At 32.5% G+C, this 26,727-nt stretch overlaps 1 protein-coding gene across 2 annotated transcripts in view; it reads right to left on the reverse strand.

Moving 5' to 3' along the window:
- Positions 1-882: 882 nt before the first annotated feature.
- USP38 (ubiquitin specific peptidase 38) overlaps positions 883-26,727 on the reverse strand; it is a 31,335-nt gene continuing 5,490 nt past the window's right edge. For both annotated transcript variants that reach the window (XM_012783817.2, XM_076010601.1), the window contains 8 exons: positions 22,878-23,007; positions 21,057-21,158; positions 17,416-17,574; positions 15,444-15,637; positions 12,515-12,608; positions 9,998-10,104; positions 7,122-8,481; positions 883-2,090 (listed from right to left, as the gene is read on the reverse strand). In XM_012783817.2, coding sequence (XP_012639271.1) covers positions 1,929-2,090; positions 7,122-8,481; positions 9,998-10,104; positions 12,515-12,608; positions 15,444-15,637; positions 17,416-17,574; positions 21,057-21,158; positions 22,878-23,007 — 2,308 coding nt within the window. In that variant the 3' untranslated portion in view covers positions 883-1,928. The remainder of the gene's footprint in view (positions 2,091-7,121; positions 8,482-9,997; positions 10,105-12,514; positions 12,609-15,443; positions 15,638-17,415; positions 17,575-21,056; positions 21,159-22,877; positions 23,008-26,727) is intronic.

Raw genomic sequence — 26,727 nt, forward strand, 5'->3', positions numbered from 1 at the left:
TTTTGTACAAGGGATTTGAGCATCTGCGGATTTTGGTGTAAGGAGAGGGGTCCTGGAACCAGTCCCCTGCAGATACTAAGGGAACACTATAACTAGAATTTCATCTTTTGTTATTATTTTGAAAATTCGATGCATATCTTGAAACAAGATCCTTCAAAGACTTGATATTCATAGACAAAACTGTATAGGTCTAATTGCCTTTGTGGAAGTTCCTAGAAGCTTCCTAGCCCAAGATCAATGTGCCAAATATTTAAATGACTTTACCAGTTTCAACAGATGCCAAGACTGATACCATCTGATTATACTCACTAGCCAGTGGATAACTGAACACATTGGGTAGCTCAAAAATTCACTATTAGAATAAGAGGAAAACCACAGGAAAGCATGATAAAAATCCTTCTGGTTCATTCATTTATAATCTTGAGTAATTCTGAAAAGAATTTCCAGTTTTTAATCCAATATGTTTTCCTACTCTTCCTGGGGACTAAAAACAGGTTAGGAGTGGGAGGGAGTGGAATGAAGACGAGAAGTTCTGTTTTTTAGCCACTGTCATAAAGCTCAGGAAAAAGAGAAACCTCAAATCACCAAAGAACATTACTTCCTTGAAATGTTTTCAAAATAAATATGAGACCAATCTTCAGAACAATGTACAACCATGGATAAGTTAAAACCTTTAGGAAGGGGGATAATTGGGATTACTCTTGAATATTATATAATCAAGACAAAGGAAAACTGACATGTTTCCAGTTTCCTGGAAAAAAGAAAACATGGGAAGGTTGGAACTGGCATTTTAACATCTTATCTGAAACTATGAAATAGAAACAACTGTGCAAGACACATGACTCAGACAAACAAAACACTCAAAATGTGCAACTCTAAAAATACGTGATCAATGTTTAATATTTTGAGGATTAAGTCACAAAATCAAGAAAGATTTTTTACTTAGCTAGGTTCATTTCCTCTGAATTCTTCTAAAAGTTAAAAATGAACTATCACACTTATTGATTTAGAACCATCAGATTTTACTTCTGGAAAATCTAATACCTTTCAAAAAGTTATAATTTTAATGTTAGCACAAAAATTACTTCCTAACATTTCATTTTTAAAAAAAACTTTTTCGCAGCCAAAGATTCCTATTTTTGAATTACAGTACTGCAAGGCACATACAGAACTCACTTTCTTCAAAACACACAGAAGATATACTCCCTGAAATAGACTTTTAAAATCCTTGAACAATTAGAAATACTACAAAGTTAGCAATTTTTAGGTAAAAATGTTGCTCCTACAGGATCATGCACCTTTCTTAAAATCAACTCAGCACATATGTATAAATAATCCTTTTTTGAAACATTTGTACTTGAAATGCAAATACAGTGATGCTGAAAACAGCACTAAACAAAATCCTGAAAAGTACTATAGCTTAATAAAATTTTATGTTATTGCCTTCATTAGAGACTGTATCATCTCTGGTATTTTCAAAGATTTGAATGGGGTAACTACATAGGAAATAAAGCATTTTTTAAAACAATATTTTCTTTACCTCTAGCATCATTTTTTTTTTATAAAGAATGCTAAATGAATTATATTTTTATGTAGTAAAACTGAAGATAGACCATTTAAATGCTTCTACCAAATTTAATGCAGCTTAATTAGGGACCAGGTACATATTTTCCTCTGAACATTTTTGGTCAAGCATGTCTAACCATAAAAGCAAATAGAATTTTAAGAGGTAGATTTTTTTCCCATGATGCATTTTGTTAATAAATGTATTGTCAAGGAAATAAAAACAAGCACTGAATGTGTTTTCTTAAAGTATAAGGGTCCAAAAGAAAAATAAAAGATAGATATGATATTTGTTACAGTCTGACATTTTAACAGTCATAGTATTGGATGCTTTGTGATCAGTGCATTTTGGACTCTTCTCAGGATCAAAATACGAGTCTGCCAACTGTATTAAATCCTCCTCCACCCCCTCCACCAGTTGGTCCACAGCTTCCTGGTGGGTCATTGTCATCAAATCCGTTGGGCCGAAATGAACAGGAGGCAGATGCAGCTTGTAGGGCCCGGGCTCGAGCATTTAACTCTTGTTCCTAAAATTAAAAATAATTTTTATGAAATGAAAATGCTAAATATAATACAGGGTATATCATCTATACAAATATTTTAAAATTATCTTAATCCTTAGCATCCTTCAAATCTCAATAACTTTAAAAATACTGACATCAAATCTTTATCAAATCCTTACCAAATGATATGCAGTACATAATAATCTTTGGAGCAAACTAGGCAGACAGCAAAGTCCTGGTGCAACCCCACAGAACAAACAGATCCTAAAAGCCATTCATTCTGTTTCAACAGCTCACTTTACAAGAGAGGAAACTAATGCCCCTAGGTCATGTCTCTACAGAAAATATTGCAGCTCCTGTAACACTCTCTAATACACACAGGAATAGATTCTTTTCTATTATATAGAATGTAGAATTCAAAGGTTATCACAATGGCTTATCCTCTATCAACTGGAGCTATTCTGGAAGTGGGTGATTACAGCAAAAGGTATAACTATGGGAAGAAGCCTGAATTTTTTCTACCCCTTCCTTAAAACTATTTCTCAATAAATTTAGTAAGACAGGTCTCAAAAAACAAAGATAAGTAAAATGAAACCTATCTCCTTACATTAACACTTAAAACTTTCCCCTGCCAGATTAATACAACTTTTATCAGGAATCAGTCATATTCACTTAAATGTTGGGGACATACTAGGTTATTACACTATTAGACATTTAGCTTCAAATAGAGCAAAAGTGAATAAATAACAGTAAATTCATTTAGCATGGTGTAAAACTAGATTCCAAAACTGGGGGCCCACAAACTCTTTGGAAGAATATGCAAATATTCTGATATGTGTCCATTTTTCTGTGAGAGGGTCTACAGCTTTCAAGTGGGGTTGCTAACAATATGGTCTAAAAGCCACTGGTAACAGCATAACCCTTAACTTGTTAGCATAATCATCCTGAAGAACTTTCAAAATAGTTATCAACAATAACAAAAACTATATTATTTCCAATTTTTCAAATTAAATCCCAATGACTTTGTTCATTTGTCCAGCTAATACTATGTTATAATTTCTAGATAACATTTTTAAATTTAACTATTCTTCCCCCTTCATAAGGTACTCAATTTTTCACTATGAAGAAAAAAATCCAGACTTACCCTGACATCTATTCCTCACACTATCGACACCTTATTTCTCAGTAGCATACAATGCCTGCTGTATGACTCCCAACACACAAGGATCACATATTTTTAGGGCTGAAAAAGACTTTTGATAAGAAACTCTTGCAACAGAATGGCCAAATTAACCTGCCTCTGATAAAGCTTTTAAAATTTAGTTTGCAGCATATTTCTTGCAAACTTTTGGCATCTACTATGTCATTTATAACATTTATAATTGCTGGCTCCTCTATACAATGTCTACCCACACAGTTATTTTTGAGGTGATATGTATTAATTTATTCTTCAATCTGTAAAATTAAAAAATTACAAATGTTTTACAAATAGAAAATAAAAGCCATAGATAGATACAGTAGAAATGGACACAAAAATCAAAATCCTCATTGCTCTAGCTTTATAACTGATTAAACTATCCAAACAAGCAATGAAATTATGACTCTGTATCTAAAAATAATATTTGATTTCAGATATAGGTATGTTCCCTAATTAGTTAAAACTGAATGAATATGTAAGGTAGAGTTCAAGAAATTCTGTTCCGAAGACATAGCAAATTTTGCCTATACTTTGTTATTAAAGTGATTCCCTCCCAGAAACTACATGGAAGGACACATAAAACATAAAATTAATAACTCCAGTGCTTTTTGACATCTATGAAACCTATATTCTATTTCAAGACACAGGTTCCCAAAAGAGTAATATTCCTTTTTTATTATTTGTTTATATAAATATATGACTGAGAAAAATGTGTGATATTATTTTCTAAAGATAAGCTTAAACAATGAAAGTAGGAAAAACTATCTTTCTTATTTTATATAGAGAACACTGTATACAATGTCAAAATTATGATTCTCATAGAATATGTAATTTATATCATAAATTGTATCAAGTATTAAAATGAATTCTAATTTCAATAGTAGACTACAGATCTAGTCACAGAAAGTTACTATTGCTTTGGGATAAGTAACTTTCAGTATATTTAGATCTCTCATTCAAGTAAAATCATTGACATTAAATTAATCCTTTTTTCTTTAAACTGCACACATATATTATATACCCTTCTTTATGTATAAATAAAAAAATTAATTAAACTACCACCTCCTCCAAAGAAACAAAGGAAAGAAACCGAGCAAGAAGATAAAAAGCTGTCTGTGGTTGATGTGGGACAGATGGGGTGGTAATCTTCACAAGGCAATGGTGGTAGTACTTACACAATCTTTCTCTCACTGGATCCTAACCAAAGGCATAGTTTTTGTAATCCAGACACTAAAAAAATGTAGATATTCCTAATAGAAGTTGGATTGAAGGAAAAGAAATATATGAAGAAAAAAGCCCTTTCCAAAATTTACTTTGAGATCCACAATTTGCATTATTTTCCTATGTGTCAGGCTATGAAACATAGAATATAAAATGGTTTGTCATGTAGGATTTTTTTGCCTGGGCTTTTCAAAACCATTAATGCTGACAATACTAGAAAGAGCAACATTTTTTTTCTAACACTTGAAAATCTGGTGTGGCTAGATTTAAATTTAAATGTGGAATCCTAAAATTGAAAAATGAAATCCTAAGAAAAGTAAAATGATCATAAAGTGAGTTTTTAATGTGATTATGAACCCTGCTATGTACTAAAATGGTAAGTTCATTTGCAGTATTGCTCAAGAGCAAAGGAAATCAAAATGTTCACTCTACATCCTTACTTGTATGATTTAAGTTTTTATAGTTGTTTCATAAATCAGTATAATACTATTTTTTAAAGCTAAAGTTGTATTCTAATCTAGACATAGTAATCTATTATGAAGCATGATGTTTTATAATATAAAGCACTAGCTATGAAATGGACATAAATTTTGAACCATACTTCAAAAATGGATGTAAAAACAAAAATGGGAATAAGAACAAAAACACACACATACATGCCCCATGTGTTCAAAATGATAGCTGAAAACTTCTGCATACAAAATTTCAATATCACGATTTCCCACTGCCTGGCATTTATGAGCATGTTTCATCAGCATAACAGAATAAACATAGAATCTCTTAACACAAATTTAAAATACCAGAATAATTTGGTTATATGGTATGAGAAACTTTAAAATTCAAGCCTTTATTAATCACATTACTGTATTTAAAAGTAAATAATCGCAATCTAAATATATTTAAGTTCCCAATTAAGAATGAATATTTATTATTGTACTTTGCTTTAAAAAAAGGCACTTGGATAATGAAGCTTTAATAGCCAGTCTTAATATAGGTAAATAAATACCTTATTGTGAAATTCTGCAATATTGTTTTTTTGCATTAAACAACTTTCCAATAAAAAACTTAAGATGGAAATAAAAACCTAAAACACTGAACAACTGAATTTACAAAATACATAATGCTTTTCCTTTATGGTAACATAAGAGCCTTAAAATAATAGTGAAAACAATGACTCCTCATGCTCAAATACCGTATAATCAGAAAGTAATGAAGTAAATGGCAAGGTAGTTAAACTGGAAAATCATTTACAGCTAGGCTGTAATATAAGTAAAGTAGCTGTTACGGCTATAAAAGCATTTGACATTACAATCACAAAAATTAGAGTAGTTTCTTGCCTTTCAAAACTCACATTTCTCTTTTGATAAATATATTTCACCCAATTACTGATAATACAAATATTTCTAAAAGTCAAGATTGCACTAGGTCTTATTGTCTATATTTTACATTACAGAAATTTTACATTTCAATTTAACCCTCTTCCTCTCATTCCACCTCTCCAATCTTCAAGAATCACGACAATTAATAACTAGTGTTTACAGTATATCCAGTAAGAAGGACATAGTTGAACACATTCTATTTTTATTACTTTAATCACAGGCCATCTGACTCGATGTCAGATTAGTCGTTGGCAGTGAATCAGTTCTAACAAATATCGTGAATTTCCATTTTGTTCTGTAAAGTCTATTGTTTTTGTGTTACTCTATAACATTGCAATACTCCTTTAAATAAAAATATATCATGCATCATTATTTGAGTATTTTATAATGTATATTTGAAAGCTTTTGAGAAAATTTCCCTCTAAAAATCAATACTACAGTGGCCCATTTCTTCTCTTATTCTATCTGTATCTTTTAGGAGTTTTCTGACTTTAAAACATAAAATTTTTAGAAATTTACTCATTTAAACTCAAAATCACTTGAGACTACTCAATATACCCACAATTCCCCCCATAATTTACTACTGATCTTTTATGTTGAGAGCAAGTTGGCCGGTTTCAAACAAAAAACTTTCAGCAAGACATTTATTAACTTCAAAGTAATAAAATCACTAACTCCTTAAAAAAGTATATTTATGAGTAAATTCATCTCATGAAACTTTTATTCCATAGCTTTTGTTTATTAATTGTTCTATCATCTCCTTGGTTTTATTGCCCAGATCCTCAAAGGATACAAATCCTTTCTTTACACTACCTTTTAGTGTTCTTTATCTTATCCACTTGAATGTCAATAAATAACCTTTAAAATATTTACACAAAGATCTTTCAGGAATAAATATCAAATTTAGCAGTTGTTTCTCCTGGTAGGTGAGACTAAGGGGAAGAAGGATACTTTCATTTTATTAAACTTCATATATTTCTATGTGACATGATTTTATAATGAGCACATCTTTTGTAACTAAAAATAAATAAGGTCTTCTATATTGCATCTAATTGTCACTTTAATAATTAATTCACAGTATTAGAAAGTAAGACAGTTTGATTATATAGGTTCAGCTCATTTCATATAAATCCAGACTCAAGTTTCAGAGTTCCTTGAAAACATTTAAGTTAGGTTTCAAAATTAGGGTACTCATTTAACCACCTGCCAATTGTTTAATATTTTCCACAAATACGAAAGCTTATATTTCCAACTTACCTGTAAATATAGTTTATTGTCTTTTGTTATAGCATCCATAAGTTCTTTCTGTAGAGGTGGGTCTCCATTTATCCAGAGTCCACTGGTTGGATTATTACCACTTAACCCATTAGTGCTGTTCTGTTTTTTATACAAAAGAACATAAGCTGTGTCCTTTGGAAATCTACTCGTAATTTTTTGGACTGACTGAAATGAAGTAAATGTCACTCTACTGTCATTAAATAAAAACCATTCTTTTGACATTTCCTTATTTTCCAAATCCTGTTCAATAATTGCACTGGGACTATCTCTCCCTAGTAAATGATTCTGGGAGGATGCTAACGCCAGAGTTTCAGACTGATGGCACATCTGGTATGAAGACTCTGTACCTGTGATGTTTCTGGCATAAGAATAGTAATGCCCACTTTCAGAGGATACACCAGAGTGAACGACAACAGAACTTAATAGATAGGGCACCAATTTTGGGCAGCAAGCTTCTTCAGTCCCAGAAGGCTTTAATTTTTTAGCTAGGTTCTCACTAATATCAGTGAAGCCAAGATCTACAGACCAACTTTCTGACAATGAAGAGAAAGAAGTAGTTCTTTTAACTGGCAACTCCAAAACCAGTGGCAGTGACACATTATCTAAAATTTTTCTTCTCACATGATACTTCTGATCATAAGAAAATCTCAGGAGAGTAAGAATAAGGTATTCAGGTTCCTCTGTGATTTGCATAGTTTTCTCAGCATTCTGCAAAGAGGCACAGTTTTCACAATAATATTGGTTGTCACCAGTAAGAATTTCTGGAGCCAAAAAATAATTTAGTAAGTCAGTTACTGAAGGTGTGGGTTCACCTCCTGGTTTCTGAGGTACATCTTTATTAACAAGAATCTTGTTAGATTCATTAGGGACGGAAGTGTTTTCAGTACAGTAAAACTCATCAGGAGGACTGCCTATTGTTCTTTCATTCACAACTGAGTCACAGATAAAGGCAGCTGTTGCAGGATTATAAATTACTGGTTCTTCTGAAGGACCTGGTACAGTGGTATGCATTAGATCATCATCTTGTATATTGGGTGATGATGCTGGACCTTGGAAAGACAAGTTTTCCATAGAAGAGGAAGGACAAAAGGCAAGTGAGAGATCTGTAAAGGCTTCTACTTTTTGTGAGGTACTCCTGCAGTTCAAACAACAGATGTGAGTCTGTAGTTTTCCTCCAAACATTTTTTCTATTAAAGTCTTCTCACCATCACTTGTGCAAGGGGTCTCTGTTAGTACAGCTGCTTTATCTACTTCCTGTAAAGAGGTTTCATTGTACCCCAGACTTTCAGGAGGCTTATGTGAGGACTGAACTTTCAAGATCTTTTCTTCTTCATGGAGCCTGCAGGAGAATATATCATTAAATAGCTACTTCATTTACATTTAAATGCCATTTCTATTTAAAAATATTGGTGGTTTATGTAAATAGCCAAGTTGTTTTCATTATATATAATGCTTAATTTAAAAACTGAAGCTTTTCCTCTTTTAATCAAAAAGAATGTTTCATAGTTCAAGAATACAGAAAAGGCCGGGTGCAGTGGCTCATGCCTGTAATCCTAGCACTCTGAGAGGCCGAGGCGGGAGAATAGCTCAAGGTCAGGAGTTCGAAACCAGTCTGAGCAAGAGAGGGACCTTGTCTCTACTATAAATAGAAAGAAATTAATTGGCTAACTAAAAATATATAGAAAAAAATTAGCTGGCATGGTGGTGCATGCCTGTAGTCCCAGCTACTTGGGAGATTGAGGCAAGAGGATCACTTGAGGATCACTTTGAGGTTGCTATGAACTAGGCTGATGCCATGGCACTATAGCAGGGGCAACAGAGTGAGACTCTGTCTCAAAAAAAAACCAAAAAAGAATGGAGAAGAGAAGCTTTTATTACCATTATTACTCCATAGTCTCATTAAACCTTCTTCATACTGCTATTTTATAGCACTTATTACATTATACTTGTATGTCTCTATCTGCCTGGCATCTCATAGAAAGTCTGGCACAAAGAAACCACTGAATAGATCCTGAGTTGAATGGAAGGAAGGCTGCACATGTTGAGCCCAACTAACTTTACTAGTTATACAACAGAAGAGAGCAAAGGCAGGCAGGTACAAGAAGATAATAGGTTTTATTAACTAAGTGATTAGATGACAGTAAAATATATTAAACCCATATAGTTATGTACTGGTCTAAAGGAGTGACTCTCAACTTTTTTGGTCTCAGGACTCCTTTACACTCTTAAAAATAACTAAAAAAAAATAAGAACTTTTGTTTATCTAGGTTATATCTATCAACATTTACTGTACTCAAAAACTGAGAATAAAACTAATTACATATTAATATATTTAGAAAAATAATAAATCCATTTGATGTTAATATAAATAACATTTTAAAAATGAAACATAGTTATATTTTCTAAAACTAAAAACAAATTAGTGAGAAGAATAGCACTGTTTTACATTTTGCAAATATTTTAAGTGTCTGGCTTAATTGAAGACAGCTAGATCCTCATATTTTCTCTGCATTCTATCTATTGTTATATGTTTTTTTGGATGAGGCATATAAAGAAAATCTGGCCTCACACAAATATGTAGTTGAAGAAGAGAAGACCACACAGACTTCTAAAAGTGTTTTGGGAATCCTTAGGGGTCCAGTATCATACTTTGAGAACAGATGGCTAAAGAAAGAAAATCCAAAACAGAAACCAAATGAAAAACAAAAGAAATCTTAAAAAACATACAATAAATTCAGCAGTATTTCAAAGACTAACACTTGAAATATGTTTTAAAAGGTAAAAATAATACTAAGCAGAAATAAACTGTTATGAAATGATACAATTGAAAGCATAATTTTAAAAACACTTTTTACCTGTCTAGCAGAAACCTGAGGTATTCAGAACAATCTTGCTGTGACCTGGGAGTAAACCATGGAGGTCTGGAAGCCTCAAAAAATATCCGAGGTGCGTATGCTTCCCTCTTTTGATAGCAGTAGAGAAAATAAAAGATATACACCATGAAATAAATAACTGAAATCTTAAAATAAAAGATATACACCATGAAATAAGTAACTGAAATCTTAATATACAATGTTTAGTGAAGATTACTTAAAATTACATTGTACTCAACCTTTACTAAAAAGTGCCAGACATGGGGGCAACTTAGGGGCAGATAAAATTAGTTAGAAATTAATTTAGGTAACCTTTGGTCTTAACTTATCACTCTGAAGAGAACAGAGAGCTAGAGAAATTATGTGATTTGTCCAGAGTCAGATAGCTAAACGAATGGCACAGAGGATGACATTAGAACCTAAGTCTCTAACTTGATGTAATGCTCCTGTCATTATCCCTCTATGACATTCATGTGATTGAGTTTACAATTTAAAAAAAAATATCACATCAGAAAAAGATATGTTAATGAATATATATCTTCAACAAAGCAATAAGGGGAATACTCTACAGAGTCATGCATATCTACTTGAGGTGAAAATTTCCTTGACTGGGGATACACGTCAGAAGTGTGCAGAATGTAAGCACAATGGTTGGGGACCTTGCTGATATTTTTTCTTTTAAGTAGAGAGGCAGTTTAAACTAGTGGTTGATCATGTATTCTGGAGTAAGCTAGGTTTAAATCCTAAATTTTGCCATGACAAAAAAAAAAAAGGAAAACCTGAAAAGGTATCTGAAAAGATGTGATTATATTTTTAAACTCAGGAATTCTTTCAACACTTTGAATATTTGTGGCATATGACAATGGAGTCCTCAGTAAAGGCAAATTTTACTCAAGTTAGGGTTGTTTATAGCATTTTGAAGAAAAGTTTAGTGTACTGGTTAAGCATGGGCTTCAGAGCCATTTGGTTCATATCCCAGTCCTGCTACTTGTTTGCATGACCCTGAGCAGGTAACTTAAGCCTGGTTTCTTCATATGTAAAAGGGGTATATACCTTATAAATTACCTGAAAGATTGGTTTTGAAGATTAAAAGATAAAAGACTTAGCAAAGAGGCTAAAAAATTTCAAATACTAAATATATGTTAGCTTTATTAATCATAAGAAAAAAAAAGACTTTTCAATTATATAGGGAAATCTACCTACCTAAAATAATCCCTGTCAGTCTGCTACCACAGAGTGTCTCGACTGAGGCAGACCTTTAATTAGGCTCTTGTTAATCTCTATTCTTCTTTTCTTGGGAGCAGGGAAACCTCCCCTAAGGTTTTTTTCCTAGTAGCTCTGATTTAGTAAGTTAATATAGTTTATATATCTGCATAAATATACATAACATACATATTATATAGTAAATACAGACCAGTGATAAAGCAAGTACAGAAATCAATTTACTAAGAAACAATGGGGGAGTGAGGAAGGAGGTAGTTTTCACTGTTTTCATTTCTCTTGGTCCTAATATGTTAAATTTAATTTGTGAACACATTTCCCCCAGATAAAGAATAATAAAATTATCTCTTTGAGTATATTACTACTCATAAGCCATCATTATCATGTCAAATGTCAATCCTGTCTCAATTCTCTCCATTTAAGAAGTTGTACTTGAGTAATTCTCAGCTTATAGACAGAAAACAAGGCATTCCCATCAACTGAATCCCATCAATTATGAATCTCTTTTCTTTTAGCCTTAACTACTGCTCATATAGACCTCTGTGAGACAAAGGCAATCAGACTAAAACCAGAAAATATTAATATATATTATATATAAATCACATATATTATTCATGTGGATAGGCTCAAAATCTAAACCCTAAGTTCGCTGTACGTAAGGATTCCTCTTTGAATGCTTATCATGAGACTGCATAGAGTGTCTCTCAATAAACGTTTTTTGAATGAATATTTACTATATATCACTTTCTTTGTCCTCAGCATAAATTAATTTCCTTGGATTAATTTGTGGACATAAAAGATCTCAAAATTTTAATCTCCATAACTTAAGATAAATAGAACTACAGAGATCTTTAGTCATAACGAAAGGGTATATACAAGAAAAGACAGAAAAAAGAAGCCAAGGTACTACAAAATTATTTTAGTTGTTCATTATTGCACAAATCTATTAATTTAGTATCTGTAAGCTATTAAAGATGCATTTAAAAAGAATTCTTCCTGAAGAAGCTTTATTTATTGGATAGGAAATCAGAACTTATTTGTATTAATTTTTAGAACAATGGGTCGGCATAATATTCATCTATAAGAATGGGAAGCAGAGGGAAGAAATAAAAACTTAGGGCATATGCTGATATCTAGATATTTGAGGCAGCATCTCTTTAGCATTTCTAAGAAGATATGTTGTGCTAGATGAGATGTGTGACAGTTTGGTATAATGTAAAGTATAAAAAATATTACCAATGCAGTTAACATAAACATACTGCGCACATATATACTCACCTGTGTATGAGCCAAAAAGGCAAAAAGATGCTGTAATTTTTTCATTAATGAATTGCACCCATTTAAATTTAATGATAATACTTGTCTTCTGAAACTGAAAGAGAATAAAATATAATGATTTATGTATATATGTGTACACACACATGCATTTTAAAAAGACTTTTTAAAAGCTAAAAGGAAGTTAGTTCAAGAACTTATTATTCTCCAGGTAAAACTTCACTATCCTGATGGCCCTTTACCTAATAAAGTTATCACCTATAATATAGTAAACAAGGAAGCAGAGAATGACAATGAGTGAACACTTACTATATGGCCTGGCAATGGCCTATGTGCTGTCACATATTATGCCTATTTTCTAACAAATAGAAATAGGTTAAGCTATTAATTTATAACTCAAGTAACTTATAAATTCTTTCAAATCTGTATGAAATAAAAAATATCAAAAAGCATTATAAAGTTAAAGTGATTTAAAGAGTGTGGTAGTAGTACAGCATGAGAAAAGGATAAATTATTAAAAAAATAGTAAAGGAACAATTGGGTATCCGTTTGGAAAGAGTTACATAAGATTTTACTTCATTATAGATGCCAAAGAAATACTTAACTAAATGTAAAACGCAAAACTACTGAAGTATTTAAAATAAAAAAAAAGGGAAAACTTTAGAGGGTGAAGGCTTTCTAAAATCTAGACACTATAAATGAAAAGTGGCAGATTAGACTACATAAGATAAAAAATTATAAACAGAATACTCCATGAGTTTGAGTCACATGACTAGAAGGAAACATGTAACAAAGGATTATCATCCAGAGTATATATAAATCAACATGAAAATGAAAAAGACACAACAAAAGATATACAAAGAAAAGATTAGTTAGAAGAGAAACGCAAATCAAAGAAAAACAGAGAAGGAAAAACTCTGTGATGGTCAGCAATATGCAAATTAAAACAAAAAGACATTTTCCCCCAGATTGGAAAAAATTTAAAAGACTGATTTACTGGTAGAGATATGTGGTCATAGATACAATAATATATTAGTATACAAGTTTAAAATGCTACAGCCTTTTTGGAAAACAATTTGTGTCTAATCAAAGAAAATCCTCTATATCTGCATATGGGCAGAAGATATTAATTATAAGCAAAACAACCTAATATTCATCAACAGGAGTATGATTAAATACATCATGGCATAACCATTTACTCAGAATGACACATCTATGTTGCCTTAATATGGGAATATTTTCAGCACAAATTATTAAATGATAAAAGCAAGTAGCTAGAAAAGAATACATATATAAAATTCTCTGTAAATTTTTTTTAAAAAAACAATGCATTTGTTTTTATATTAGGTACGAACTCATAACTGTACAAAAAAAGGTCTGGAACAATGCACACAAAACTGTTAAGAAATTATCTTTGAGAATGGAGTGCCTCGTTTTTATCCTACACGTGTTTAAATTTAATTTTTTTAAAACCATAAAGAATTCACATATTACTTAAGAAATAAAATATGCTGTCTTCCTATTCAATAATACCATATTGTATTACTGGCCACGTTTCAGTAAGAGGTGCTCTTTTATTTGCTATTGCCAGTTACAATTGCTTTGGGTCTCTGTTTTCTCTGTCATCTGTAAAATGAGATGTCTGACTAGATGACCTCTGGTGGTAAAATATGGATTCTTTCAGTCTTCTGCCTGGTATCACTTACATCTAAGAGTACATACCTTTTTCTTAAAGAAAAAAAAAAGGCCAAATACAAACAGACCAAAAAAGAAAACAAAACACTAAACCAAACCAAAACTACATGAGTGCTGATATTATAATCTAAGGCCAAAAAATAAAGCTAACTCTACATTTCATTATTTATGATTCCTCTAGGCAGGAATGACAACTTACAAAAGCTTATAACTCAATTGTAAACATCTCTGGGCAAGTTCCATGAATACTTTGTGAGAGAAAAATTAAACCATGTTTTTGGCTTTCAGGAAGTTTATCATTATTTTGTTCACAAACAGCATTCACATGACTAACAACCTCAGATTCTTTATTTGGTTGCAAAAAAAAAAAAGGATTTTAAAATAAGTTCATCAGAGGGCAAAGAAACATGCTGGTTTAGATATCCGTTCAGTAACTATTGTCTTAGGATGGGAAGCAGAACTTAAATTTCTTAAACATCCTTTGAGGCGAGTGGATAACTCAAGGTCAGGAGTTTGAAACCAGCCTGAGCAAGAGCGAGACCCTGTCTCTACTAAAAATAGAAAGAAATTAATTGGCCAACTAAAAATATATAGAAAAAATTAGCCGGGTATAGTGGCACATGCCTGTAGTCCCAGCTACTCAGGAGGCTGAGACAGTAGGATTGCTTGAGCCCAGGAGTTTGAGGTTGCTGTGAGCTAGGCTAATGCCAGGGCACTCTAGCCCAGGCAACAGAGTGAGACACTATCTAGAATAAATGAATAAATAAATAAATAAATAAATTTCTTAAAGATCAAAAAAGAAGTTGTTTATCTGATAAACAACAAAACATCTACAAGCAGCTAACACTAAAAATGATCTCAAAAGATATGTAGGTTAAAAAAAAACCACACTTCTTATGGGATAACAGCAAAGTATTCCAGAACACTTAAACTCTTTGGAAAAGGCTTACTCAATTCCTCTGTGACACTATTAAATATTAAGTCAGAGTAATTAAAAAATAGTGGGATTCGAAATGAATGCACAATATAAATAATGAAGAAGAATTTATATAAGTTAATACTTCAATAGTTTCTGAGCACTAAAAGCCATTTCATTTCTGAATAAGGCAATATAAGAAATGTTAACACATTTGTGCTATTGATAAGAAATAATGTGTAGATAATTCCATCATTATACATTTCATTAGTATGCATCAATTTCTACAGTTAAAATCAAAATACTCAAATTTAAACTTACTCTGTGGCCATAAACAATGCCTGTATAACACTGTTCATATAACATGTATTTCCTAGGTTAATTAAACCAGTTTTCCCAGTTTCAGATTTTCCAGAAAGTCTAGACAAGCAAGATGCCAAAGAATTGGATTGAGAAGTCCAGGCACTTTGATTGAGAATCAACTTAATCTTCTCTTCACTGGGTTTAGGAAAATCCTATAGATCAGAAAGAGGAAAAACTGTTTAAAAATTAAAAACTATTTTTATTATTAAATTAATTAATACCATAAAGAAGATGCTTACATTGACATTTGAACTTTCTTTTATTCAACTTAGTTTTGAAATCACTAATAGTATTTAGCAAGTCATCAAAAAATCAAATTATATTGCATAGCTAAAATAAATACCTCCTAATGGTGGAGTTTATCAAATTGAAGAACATTCAAAAATCAGGAATTCCAGTCATATTTGAACAATTTACGTTCCTTATTTGCCAGCAAAATGTTCACAAAATAAAACTTAGAGATCAGAGAGTATACTGCAGTGCTTTGCAAAGGCAGTAGAATAAAGACTTAAATTAGCACACAATTGAGTAAGCTAAACAATAAACAATTTGCTTTCAAATTCTGTAATAAAAATGTCACCTTTTCATTCATTACTTATATTTACTCAGTATTAACACTTAGAAATAAAAGTCCAAAGTAATTAGGGGATGAAAAATGAAAGCATCTAAGCACAATGACTTCTAACTTTGAAAAAGAAAATTCAATCTCATGTTTAACCATATAGAACATTATTACAACATACAGATTCTTATCAACTTTGTGAAGTATGATATAAAATTTTAGGTGTATATGATTTCAAGCATGAGTAGAGAACTGGAGAATAAGGAAAGTTGGCAAAATCATTTGTGCCTTTTGGACTGCTATTACCATTTAGTACTTAGACCTTAGAAAACAAACATTTCTGAAGTAATTTTAATCTAATTTTTTGTTGTTGTTGTTCACAACTAAGATAAAATGCTTTCCTTAGGCTACGAGTTAGTCCTTTGCTTCTTCTGAGCCTATATATGTTATCAGAATTTTCAACATGAAAAGCACTGAAAAACTGAAGAATGGCAACCAATTCACAAGTGTAACAGCTCAGCTTTCATCTGTGGGCACAGTGAAGCTGTAGAATTTGACATTACTGTCAAATCCATGACAGAATGCTCCTGTCCATAATTTACTTCTGAAGTGTCAAAGTGTCATATCAGTGGTACATATGGATTGTTTAAAAGTCTTGTGTATTCAGGGTCAACCAAAACCAGTTTGATTTAGATATACAGTAAAAAGATTTCTATTAATAATAACTTCTGATTAAGTTTGGTTAAGTTCTCCAGTTCTTTTGTTATACCCTGATTATACAGTAAGTTTACTAAGATGAAGGTGTGCTTACTGTGACCCATTTTTTAACACAAACAGAATCAGTGCATTTTGAATCCAGTTTATACTAAGTTTAAAAACAGGGTAACTCCACAAATAATTCAAGTAAAGATGTATGAAGTATGTATATTCATAAACAGTCTACAGCAAAAATTGAATTAAAAATGGGAAGAAATCAAAGTCAAATCTTTTACTGAACTGCATTTCTTTGATTCTAAGATATGCTTTACATATTTTAACATGTGTGATATTGGCATGCAAATTTGATGTTTATACTCAATGTAGCATTTCTCTTTAATAAAATTCCTCCAGGCTGTTATAAATTTAAAGATATGTCTTATAATTGAAGGCATTGTAGAAATGAAAAAAAGTTTATTAATTTATAATGATAGCAAGCAAGAAAGAAGTAACTCCCTAAATAATGAAACCTGATTCTAATTGTATTTTTCAAACAAAAACCATAAATTACCATAAAATGGTAAATTGGATAGCTGGTTATAGGAATGTTTTACCACATTTATCTACTACATCATGGTCTATAACTCCACAAATATTTAACTATCATCATACCTTTATTGCCTCCAGAATAGGTTCATAGAGATCTGGAAATCCAGAATAATGATACATCATGCAGTGTACCAATTCGGTTAATTGTACTAAGAAGGCTGTACTGGAAGGCAGACCATCACTTTTGAAAGAATGAACCAAATTAACTACATGAGGAACAATCTAAAGAGAAAAAAAGACAAATATTCCTTAATTTATACAAATTGGCAACAAATTCTTTAGCCTATAAACAGAATGCAAATGTTATATTATCAGCAAATACTTTTCTCTATGTTCGGTCATACACTTTTTCTTAAAAAGTTATGAAATCAAAAATTTCTAGCATATCAAGGTAAATCTATTACTAACTTTCACAGTCACATATGATTGCAATGCCTTGGGTTGAAAAATGTTAGGGCTATTAAATTATATTTACCAGATCATTCAACAGGAACAAATTTAAAAAAAAATAAAGCTAGAATTAGCTAAGAGCTCCATCTAGTGTGAATTTTAAATTTTCCACTTGAAAAAATTATACAATTGCACATTAAAGTCTGTTTCAAGAAAGTCTTTGAAATAACTTATCTATGTATCTAAAATTATAGCTCGGGTAACAAGATTATGTTCAGAATAAGCAGAGATGATGTCTTATGTTAGAGTGGCTATCCTTACTCACAAACTCCATTTCCCACCTCCCCAAAATAGGAGATGGTTCTAACAATAATCAGAAACTTCTATTATCTTTAAGGAATTGGAGCTAAAAATAAAAGGAAAATATAAAATGCTCATTGCTCATAAACATGAAGAAAACTGTTAATATTGATAATCAACACAATATTCTTTCATTGTAAAATGAGACTAAAAAGTCAACTGATACAGAGCCAATTACATAGCTAAGAGGTTATTTAAAAAAATAAAACAAATTCTATTTTACAGAAATGGCTCATTCCATTAGCATTATAGCACATTAGCACATTCCATGGCACTATACTTTTTCCAATTAATTATAAACTATAACCTGATACTATATATTTATACTTCTTATGGTATTATTAAAAGACATCTTATTATGTTCTATTTGTACATTTTTTTGGTTGCTAATTCATGGTAAAAATGAAGTTACAGCTCTATTAGGATATCATTAAACAGCAGTAACAGCAATTACAGTAATACCCTAATCAACTCCCTTTCCTTCCTGCAAAACAACCATATTCTTAAATTAACACAGTGCTATTTTTATTCTGTTCCATCTAGTTTACTTTTATGCTTGAGGTCTTAAATCATATTTTAGCTTTTACACTACCTTCTTATAATCTTACCTCCATCACAGGTATTGATGTGACCATAAAACTACCAGGTCCTGTGAGTTCACTCTATTGCTATCATCTCTACATTTCTAAGGAAATCTGAATTATAATTGTCCCAAAAAGCCACATCTATCAGATACTCTCCTGTTAAAATAGTCAGAACTTCAAAATTAGTTTCCTCAGAGGTGAAGGGAGAGAAAGAAATGGAAGAAAAAAGGAAAGTATTTTAGAAATCAGTAAATTTACAATTCCAAATCTGCCAAAGGCTTTTCTAGTGTAGATTTGGTCTTTGCAATCAGGTTATATGGTTGTCTACTAAATGGTCAATATTATCACTGAGAGAGAAATAAAATTTAGTTCTTCACAGTTAAATAGACACACTTCTGAGCAGGCTGTTACTTTCTTAATGCTTGAAAGTTGATTTTTTTGAGTAAGTCAAACTAAATGTTTCTAAACATTATTATAGTACTCACTAAACTTAAGTTACTTTTTGAGAAAATGTATAAAACATTAGAAGCTTTGATTTTTTTCTTTCTCCATTATTACTCTCTGCCATAGCTATCTGTTTAAAATAAATTTTTCCACTTAGTAAAAGATATATGAAAAGCTGCCTAACCCATAACAACACATATTATAACATTAATCTTAGTTTGCACTAAAATATTTAAACATTTACTATAATGAATTATGATGATATTGATTCCAGATTATTGCTCACTTAGCAACCCCTAAACCTGAGACCTTCCCTGATTTATTTAGAGTTATAGGTGATTTAACTACCACAGGATCCACTACTACATGTCTAAGTTATTTTTAGTTGAGTAGAGGGTCAGGTTTTACACACTATTTAGGTCTTTGCTTTTAGGCTTTAGTAAGTCAGATCACAATTTTCAATTTAAGATCTATTTCCTAAATAAATTATTTAATACTTGTTTATTTCAATAAGCCAAATATTTCAAATTCAAATATTTGTTATTTCAACTACTTTTTCCAGAAAAAAACCAATACAAGGTAAGGAGATATCTTCTGTCTTTTAAAAAACTGTGAGAAAAGAAATAGGTTTAGAGTGTAACATAAGTGATCAATCATAGAAATTAAGGAATGTCCTCAATGTGAAGATCAATAAACATTAGAATGAAAGATAAAGTTACTTTAGAGAATCTCTTTTCTAGAAACATTGAATACAAAGCCTTTTCTCAAATGGTTTATACACAATTATGCCTAAAGACAGGGACAAATAATTGATGTTTTATTCCTCAGAATACCTTGCTAGTACACTTGCTATACTGGCTCAAGTTTGAGTTTTGTTTGTGTAACAAACAGATATAAGGTTATTGCTTCATGATCAAACTGCCAAAATTAGAGCAATTAACTGCAGAAATCACTCATCCTAAGTGATAATGTATAATGTGATAACCTGTTTGTGAGGTTTACGTAGTACAAAGCCTGCGGATTTTACTTCAGTGGAAATGAGGCATTAAGCAGCCTATGTGAGTATATGGTTTCCTGAGGCTAGTTATATTTCTAGCTAAAAATTAGTTGAAATTCTGCACTTCTTCATTAGTCTCCTCTAAATTTTGTTATGGGGCATCAGTATCCCTAAGATTTTTATACTGTGATTGTACTGACAGTAAGTTTCTAGTTCTATAAAACTGAGCGTCAGACTTTAGATAAAGTAGGTAGCCAATACTAAGATTCTACTTTCCTGTGATGGCCTAGATAGGTAAATGGATAGGTTCCCGAACAACATTTGTCATTCCTCATCTGTAATAATTGATAATCAAATCAAATCAAAGCCAGTGATGTAGCTGGCTTACAGTGGTAGGACTGTAGATATATTTTAAAGGTGGCGTCAATAAGATTTGTAGGGTATGGGCTGATAGAGAATGAAAAGCCCTAATATTGAGTTTATAAGGCAAGGACTGAGCTTTTCATGACTTTGAAATCCTAAAACAGTCAATAGCTTTCAACCATTTTAATCCTTCTACACTGTTCATATGTGCAGCAGATAGCCATCAGTGAAATCTCCCATGTAGAGCAGTAACTTTCTTTTTTTTTTCTTTTTCTATTTTTTTCCTTTCCTTTATTTTTCTACTGCTCACATTGCTAGAGCAGTAACTTTCAATTGCCAGCAGTTGTTTCAAATGAGGCAGTTTTGCTGAGAAACAAAACATTCTGAAAATATATTCCTTGGAGGGAAATCCCACAATCTCAATTTTCTAAATCATAAAGCAACATGAGGATTGTTAGATTTAGAACTAACCTACAATTTTTTCACTGTATACAAATGTGACTCAATGTTAACCTAAATTTTAAAACTGAGGCTTTTTCTATGTAGAAAACCATATCATAACTTACCAAATGGAATGCCTCTGGAGAGTGCTGAAAACTAAGCAGCATGTGAGAAAGAACTGCAAGAGCACCAGGTCTCACAAGAGGAAACCAAAGTCGATTAAAAACCTTCAAAACAAGACAAGACACCCACCTTAAGAGTTTGTAGGAAAATAAGTAACCCAGTCAGTAGTTACTTTCCTAGGGCTAAATATTATTTACGTGAATATCCCCCTTCTTGGAAAATTCTACCATAACATATGTTGATAAACTTTGTGAGAAGAAGAAAGTTAGCAAATAACACCATGGACAGAGATCAAGGGGAATGTAATGGCCTAAACAACTCATAAAATTCTCTGATTATAAGAAAATCTGTCAAACTATGTTTACACAGTGACAGCTCTCTGGTCCACTATTCATTCAATTCACTCAACAATACTTGCTGAGCACCTACTATTGCTTGATGCTGTTCGAGACACTGGGGACAAAACAGTGGATCAAAAAAAAAATAAAAAAAAAATCTCCATCTCACAGGGTTTACTGTCCAGAGGCTGGATATGATAATAAAAAGTAACACATGGTTATACGCGCTGCAGAGAAATATAAAGCAGGGTCTGATGAACAGGGAATGCTGGATGGCAAAGGAGTCCATTATTTTATATAGGGTATTAAAAAATACCTTGTGAAAAAGGTGACATCTGACTATAAAACTGAAGGGAATGAGATAAGCCTGGCAGATACCTGGGAGCAGAGCATTGTAAACAGGGCAAACAGTACTGCAAAGGCCCCAAGGCCTATAGGCTAGTGTGCTACAGATATAGCTAGCAGTGGTAAGTAACAGAGTAAGTAAAACGAGTAAGTAAGACAGAGGCAAGAGCAGTGGGAGACAGGATTTGAGAAGCAGCAGTGGGGCAGATCATGTAGGACCTTGTGACAGTTAGAGGGACCAAGGGCAGGAGTAGGTAGGCTACTGCAATCAGCAAGAGATGATTTTGGATCAGAGTGGTAGTGAAGTAACTCATTAAAAGTGGTAGGATTCTGGATAAATTTTAAAGGTGGAGTTAGTAGGATTTATAGGATATGGGCTGAGAGAACAACATCTCAGAGATGAGGATAGCTTCAAAGTTTTTGGCCTGAGCAAATGAAAGGATGGAGTAGCCACTTAGTAAGATGGGGAGGACTAGGTCTGCAAAGGAATAACCAGGAGTTAGATTGTGGATAAGGTGAAGGTGAGATTTAAGTACAGACAGATATATGAATATGGAGTTCAAGGGAGAACAATGAACTAAAAATATAAATCTGGCAGTCATTAGAGATGTTATTTAAAGCCATGGGACACCTATGCTGTGAGTACAGACTGAGAAGAAAGAGGACCAAAGACTGAATTCTAAGGCACGCTAAAAATCAGAAAGAGTAAGTATAGGACGATTGATATGCCAGTGAAGTTGGACAAAACCCAGGAGAGTATGTCCTAAAACAAGAGGGAATGATCAACTGTGTCAAATGCTGCTGACAGGTCAAATGAGAAGAGGTCTGAGAAATGACCCCAGAGTTTAGCAACGTTGGAAAGCATTAGTGTCAAAGGTAATTTTGGTTAAGTAATGGTGGTAAAGCTTTATTAGTTGGATTTAAGAGAAAATGGGAGGAATATGTTTTCATATTGGATATTTGAAAACAATTATTTTAATTACTTATACTTCAATGGCATTTAAAAAATTTCTAAAGCCTATTTCAAAATAAAAACAAGAACATATTCAAAATTAGATGCTTTCAAGGAGATAATCCAAAGACAAAAATATTGATTATATGAGGCTACATATTCTAATAGATTTATATACTCCCACTTACCAGTTCTATTTTCAGCAAAGTAACATCTATCAAAATAGTAAACTTCTGGACAGCTGCCAGTCCTTTCAGAAGTGCAATTACCCATGTATCCACATGTTGAGCCAATGGCCAGGACAGCCAGTCAATCATTCTGAAAATTGAAGAAAAACAAACTGTCAGTATTAAAAATATTTTCAACATTATTTAGTTAGGAATAACAAGCATTACAGTAGATAAGCACTCACTTTGTGAATAAATAAAATTTATGTTATTTAGTGGTATAGATTGACTATTCCTTATCTGAAATGTTTGGGACTAGCAGTGTTTTGGATTACTGATTTTTTTTTTTTTATTTTGGAATATTTGCATTATATACTCACTAGTTGAGCACTGCAAATCCAAAAATATGAAATCTGAAATGCTCCAACGACCATTTCCTTTTCCAGTATCACACTGACACTTAGAAAGTTTCAGATTTTGGAGCATTTCAGATTTGGGATGCTCAACCTATGTCAAGAATTAATCAGGCAAATTTACTCTAAGAAGAACAGTCGAAATGTAGACATCTTAACTAAGACATGTGGATATGAACCCAGATTTCTCCATCCTGGTGAGTACAGTCTAATATGAAATACACTTTTAAAAAAGACTATTTTGAATTGTGAAATAGTCATCTTCATCTCTTCCAAAATTCTATACATAGATAACAAAAGGAAACTTCAAATATTTACAAGAGCACTGAGTGTGCAAATATCCTAATGGCCCCCTTTTGCATTAATGAATGCTTTTCTTCTTGAATACCAACACAGTTTAATGGAAAAAAGACAAAGTAATATGGGGTCTGATGGAGAAACTCCCTAAAGTTAGACATCAATCATAATGAAGACTATGTAACTGTTTTGTAAAGCAATGGGACCAAATGTTTATATAATTTGACCCAGTAATCCAATTTTGGGGGTTATATACTTAGGAAAAAGAAGAGGGGGAAAAGGTTTTTAGAGTCAGAATGACTGGTTTAGAAATCTCAATTTATCATTTATTAGCTAGGGGACCGTAAATACCTCATGTAAATTATCTAATCTCTCTGTGTCTCAGTTTCCTCATCTGTATGTTACAGATAAAAATGCTCACTTTCTAGAGCTGCTATGAAGTTTAAATGAATTAATATATAACAGTGGAAATATTCATTGTGAATGCTTCTCTTCTACCACATATTAACACATGTGGCAATAAATAAAAAATACCTTGATTGTACAAATGTCAAATATAAATACTAAATGTCATTTACATACTCAAAAGTCTTGTCTCCTCTGTTAGACTGTGAGCTTGAGAGCAGTGATCTCAGTTTTTTTTTTTTTTTTTGAGACAGAGTCTCGCTTGTTGACCAGGCTAGAGTGAGTGTCGTGGTGTCAGCCTAGCTCACAGCAACCTCAAACTCCTGGCCTCAAGCAATCCTTCTGCCTCAGCCTCCCGAGTAGCTGGGACTATAGGCATGCGCCACCATGCCCGGCTAATTTTCTATATATATCAGTTGGCCAATTAATTTCTTTCTATTTATAGTAGAGACGGGGTCTTGCTCTTGCTCAGGCTGGTTTCGAACTCCTGACCTTGAGTGATCCGCCTGCCTCGGCCTCCCAGAGTGCTAGGATTACAGGCGTGAGCCACCGCGTCCGGCTGTTTTTTTTTTTTTTTTTTTTAATCTTACATATATATCTTTGGATTCCTAGTACTTATTTAGCACAATGCCTGGCACTGTGCTCAAATTAGTTAAATAAATGAAACCATTTCTTTCTATAGCTAAAAAAATAAATACAATTTTCGAACCTTAACATTAAAACTGCCAATATTATGAAAGGCAACAAACTACATTTAGTTGTAATTTATGGAGAATAAATCCAACTTTCACTTTTACATGGCAGCTTGAGGGCTATTCCCAGGCTTCACTTTTATTTGTTCCAATGTTTTAAAAATTGAGAAATGTCACACGGAAAACTGGATTTCAGGCTTCTTTTGAAAAATCAGATCAAGCAAGACTGGATTCAAATTTCCTTGTGGCAACAGACAACTGGAGTTGAAGATGAGCTGTCTCTTTTAGAAGGTACTTGTGTACTCCATTCCCTGGTATTTCACTTACACCTGTCCTACTTCATATTTTAATGTTACCTGTCTGGTTCTAGTATGGTATTTGCACTTGCATTTCTTTGGATTATAGAAAATGTCTGTGAAGCATGATCCATATTATGTTGGAGAAGTGAATAGAGCATGGGGGAGAATAAGATGGGGGAGTATGGTATCAGAACTCTAGTACAAATATCAGTATTCTTTCTGTTAAATTTTCTATATAAGAATAATTATTTCAGGTAGATTATGGGTTAAATAGGATCATGTAGACTAACCTGGAGAAGTAATACAAAAACTGGATCACTACTTCTCATAAAAACAAATAGGTAAAAATTAATTTTGAATATATTTTGAAAATAAAATAAATTTCTAAGTTGGGTACCATGGTTGTTTTTGAAGAGGTTGAAAAATAAAGAATACTGAATGCCACGAAGTAGAATTTGCACTTGATTTAGTAAGTAGTGGAAGTCACTGTAGTATCTTGATTGGAAAAGAAAAATTGGTAGGTATGGATGATTTAGAGAAGGAAAATAAGTCACTGCTGGAAAAAGACCAGCTAGAAGACTGTGCAATACAGAAGGCCAGATTTCTCAAGGTGGTGGGGATAAAAAAAGTGTGACTCTAAGAAATGTTCTAAAAAAAAAAAAAATCCAAAGGACTTACTAGTTATGCTAATCAAAGAGAATTAAAGTAAGGATGGAGTTGAAAACTGCTTATAGGTTTGTGATCAGACATCTAGGAAAATTAGTATCAACTGGGGTAAAAACAGGAAAAAACCAAAAATAAAAACCAACATCAGGCCATGAAGACAGTTCTGCCTCTAACGGAATGGTCCTAAGTGAGAAACTTGACTACTCTGGGTTTGTTTCCTCACTGGTGACTATATAGTATGATAACTCTGGAGCCAGATGTAAGTTTGAATACCAGACTCACCATTTATACATTATCTGAGTGAGCTTGGGTAAATTATTTAGCCTCTCAGTGTTTTCCACTATGACATGGGGTCAATAGCAGTACCTACTTCAGAAGGTTGCAGTGAGCATTAAATAACTTATGTCATATATAGAAAAATGTTAGCTATTATTATCTATATAATGAAAATGTTAAACTAATATCTAATTTCCCTGTTAGCTGTGAAATCTGTAATTTTCTGAATCTATTTTACTAAAAAGACAATATAATTTGTGATATATTCATCCCAAAGACAAACAGATATTAGTGCTGTTATAGTCACACTGACAAAGGCATGTTGCTTCTAAATAGGACATAGGAGTTTCATTACACATATAAGGATGAGATAAGAGTGTTTCTCAAAAGTAAATGAACAATGAGAACTTTACAGAAAGACTTGGAAATCAGTCACATATAGATCAGAATTGACGAAGTGATAAGAATAAAGTAAGGAGGAAAATAAAAAGAACAGATAGGAGAAGAAATTCCTAACAGCACGGTGTCACAGGACTAGAATTTCAAGAATAACGAACATGAAGATATCAAGCAGGGCCAGGCGCGGTGGCTCACGCCTGTAATCCTAGCTCTTGGGAGGCCAAGGCGGGCGGATTGCTCAAGGTCAGGAGTTCAAAACCAGCCTGAGCAAGAGCGAGACCCCGTCTCTACTATAAATAGAAAGAAATTAATTGGCCAACTGATATATATATAAAAAATTAGCCGGGCATGGTGGCTCATGCCTGTAGTCCCAGCTACTCGGGAGGCTGAGGCAGAAGGATCGCTCGAGCCCAGGAGTTTGAGG

Source organism: Microcebus murinus, chromosome 15 (genome assembly GCF_040939455.1).
Source record: "Microcebus murinus isolate Inina chromosome 15, M.murinus_Inina_mat1.0, whole genome shotgun sequence".
Classification (NCBI taxonomy): domain Eukaryota; kingdom Metazoa; phylum Chordata; class Mammalia; order Primates; family Cheirogaleidae; genus Microcebus; species Microcebus murinus.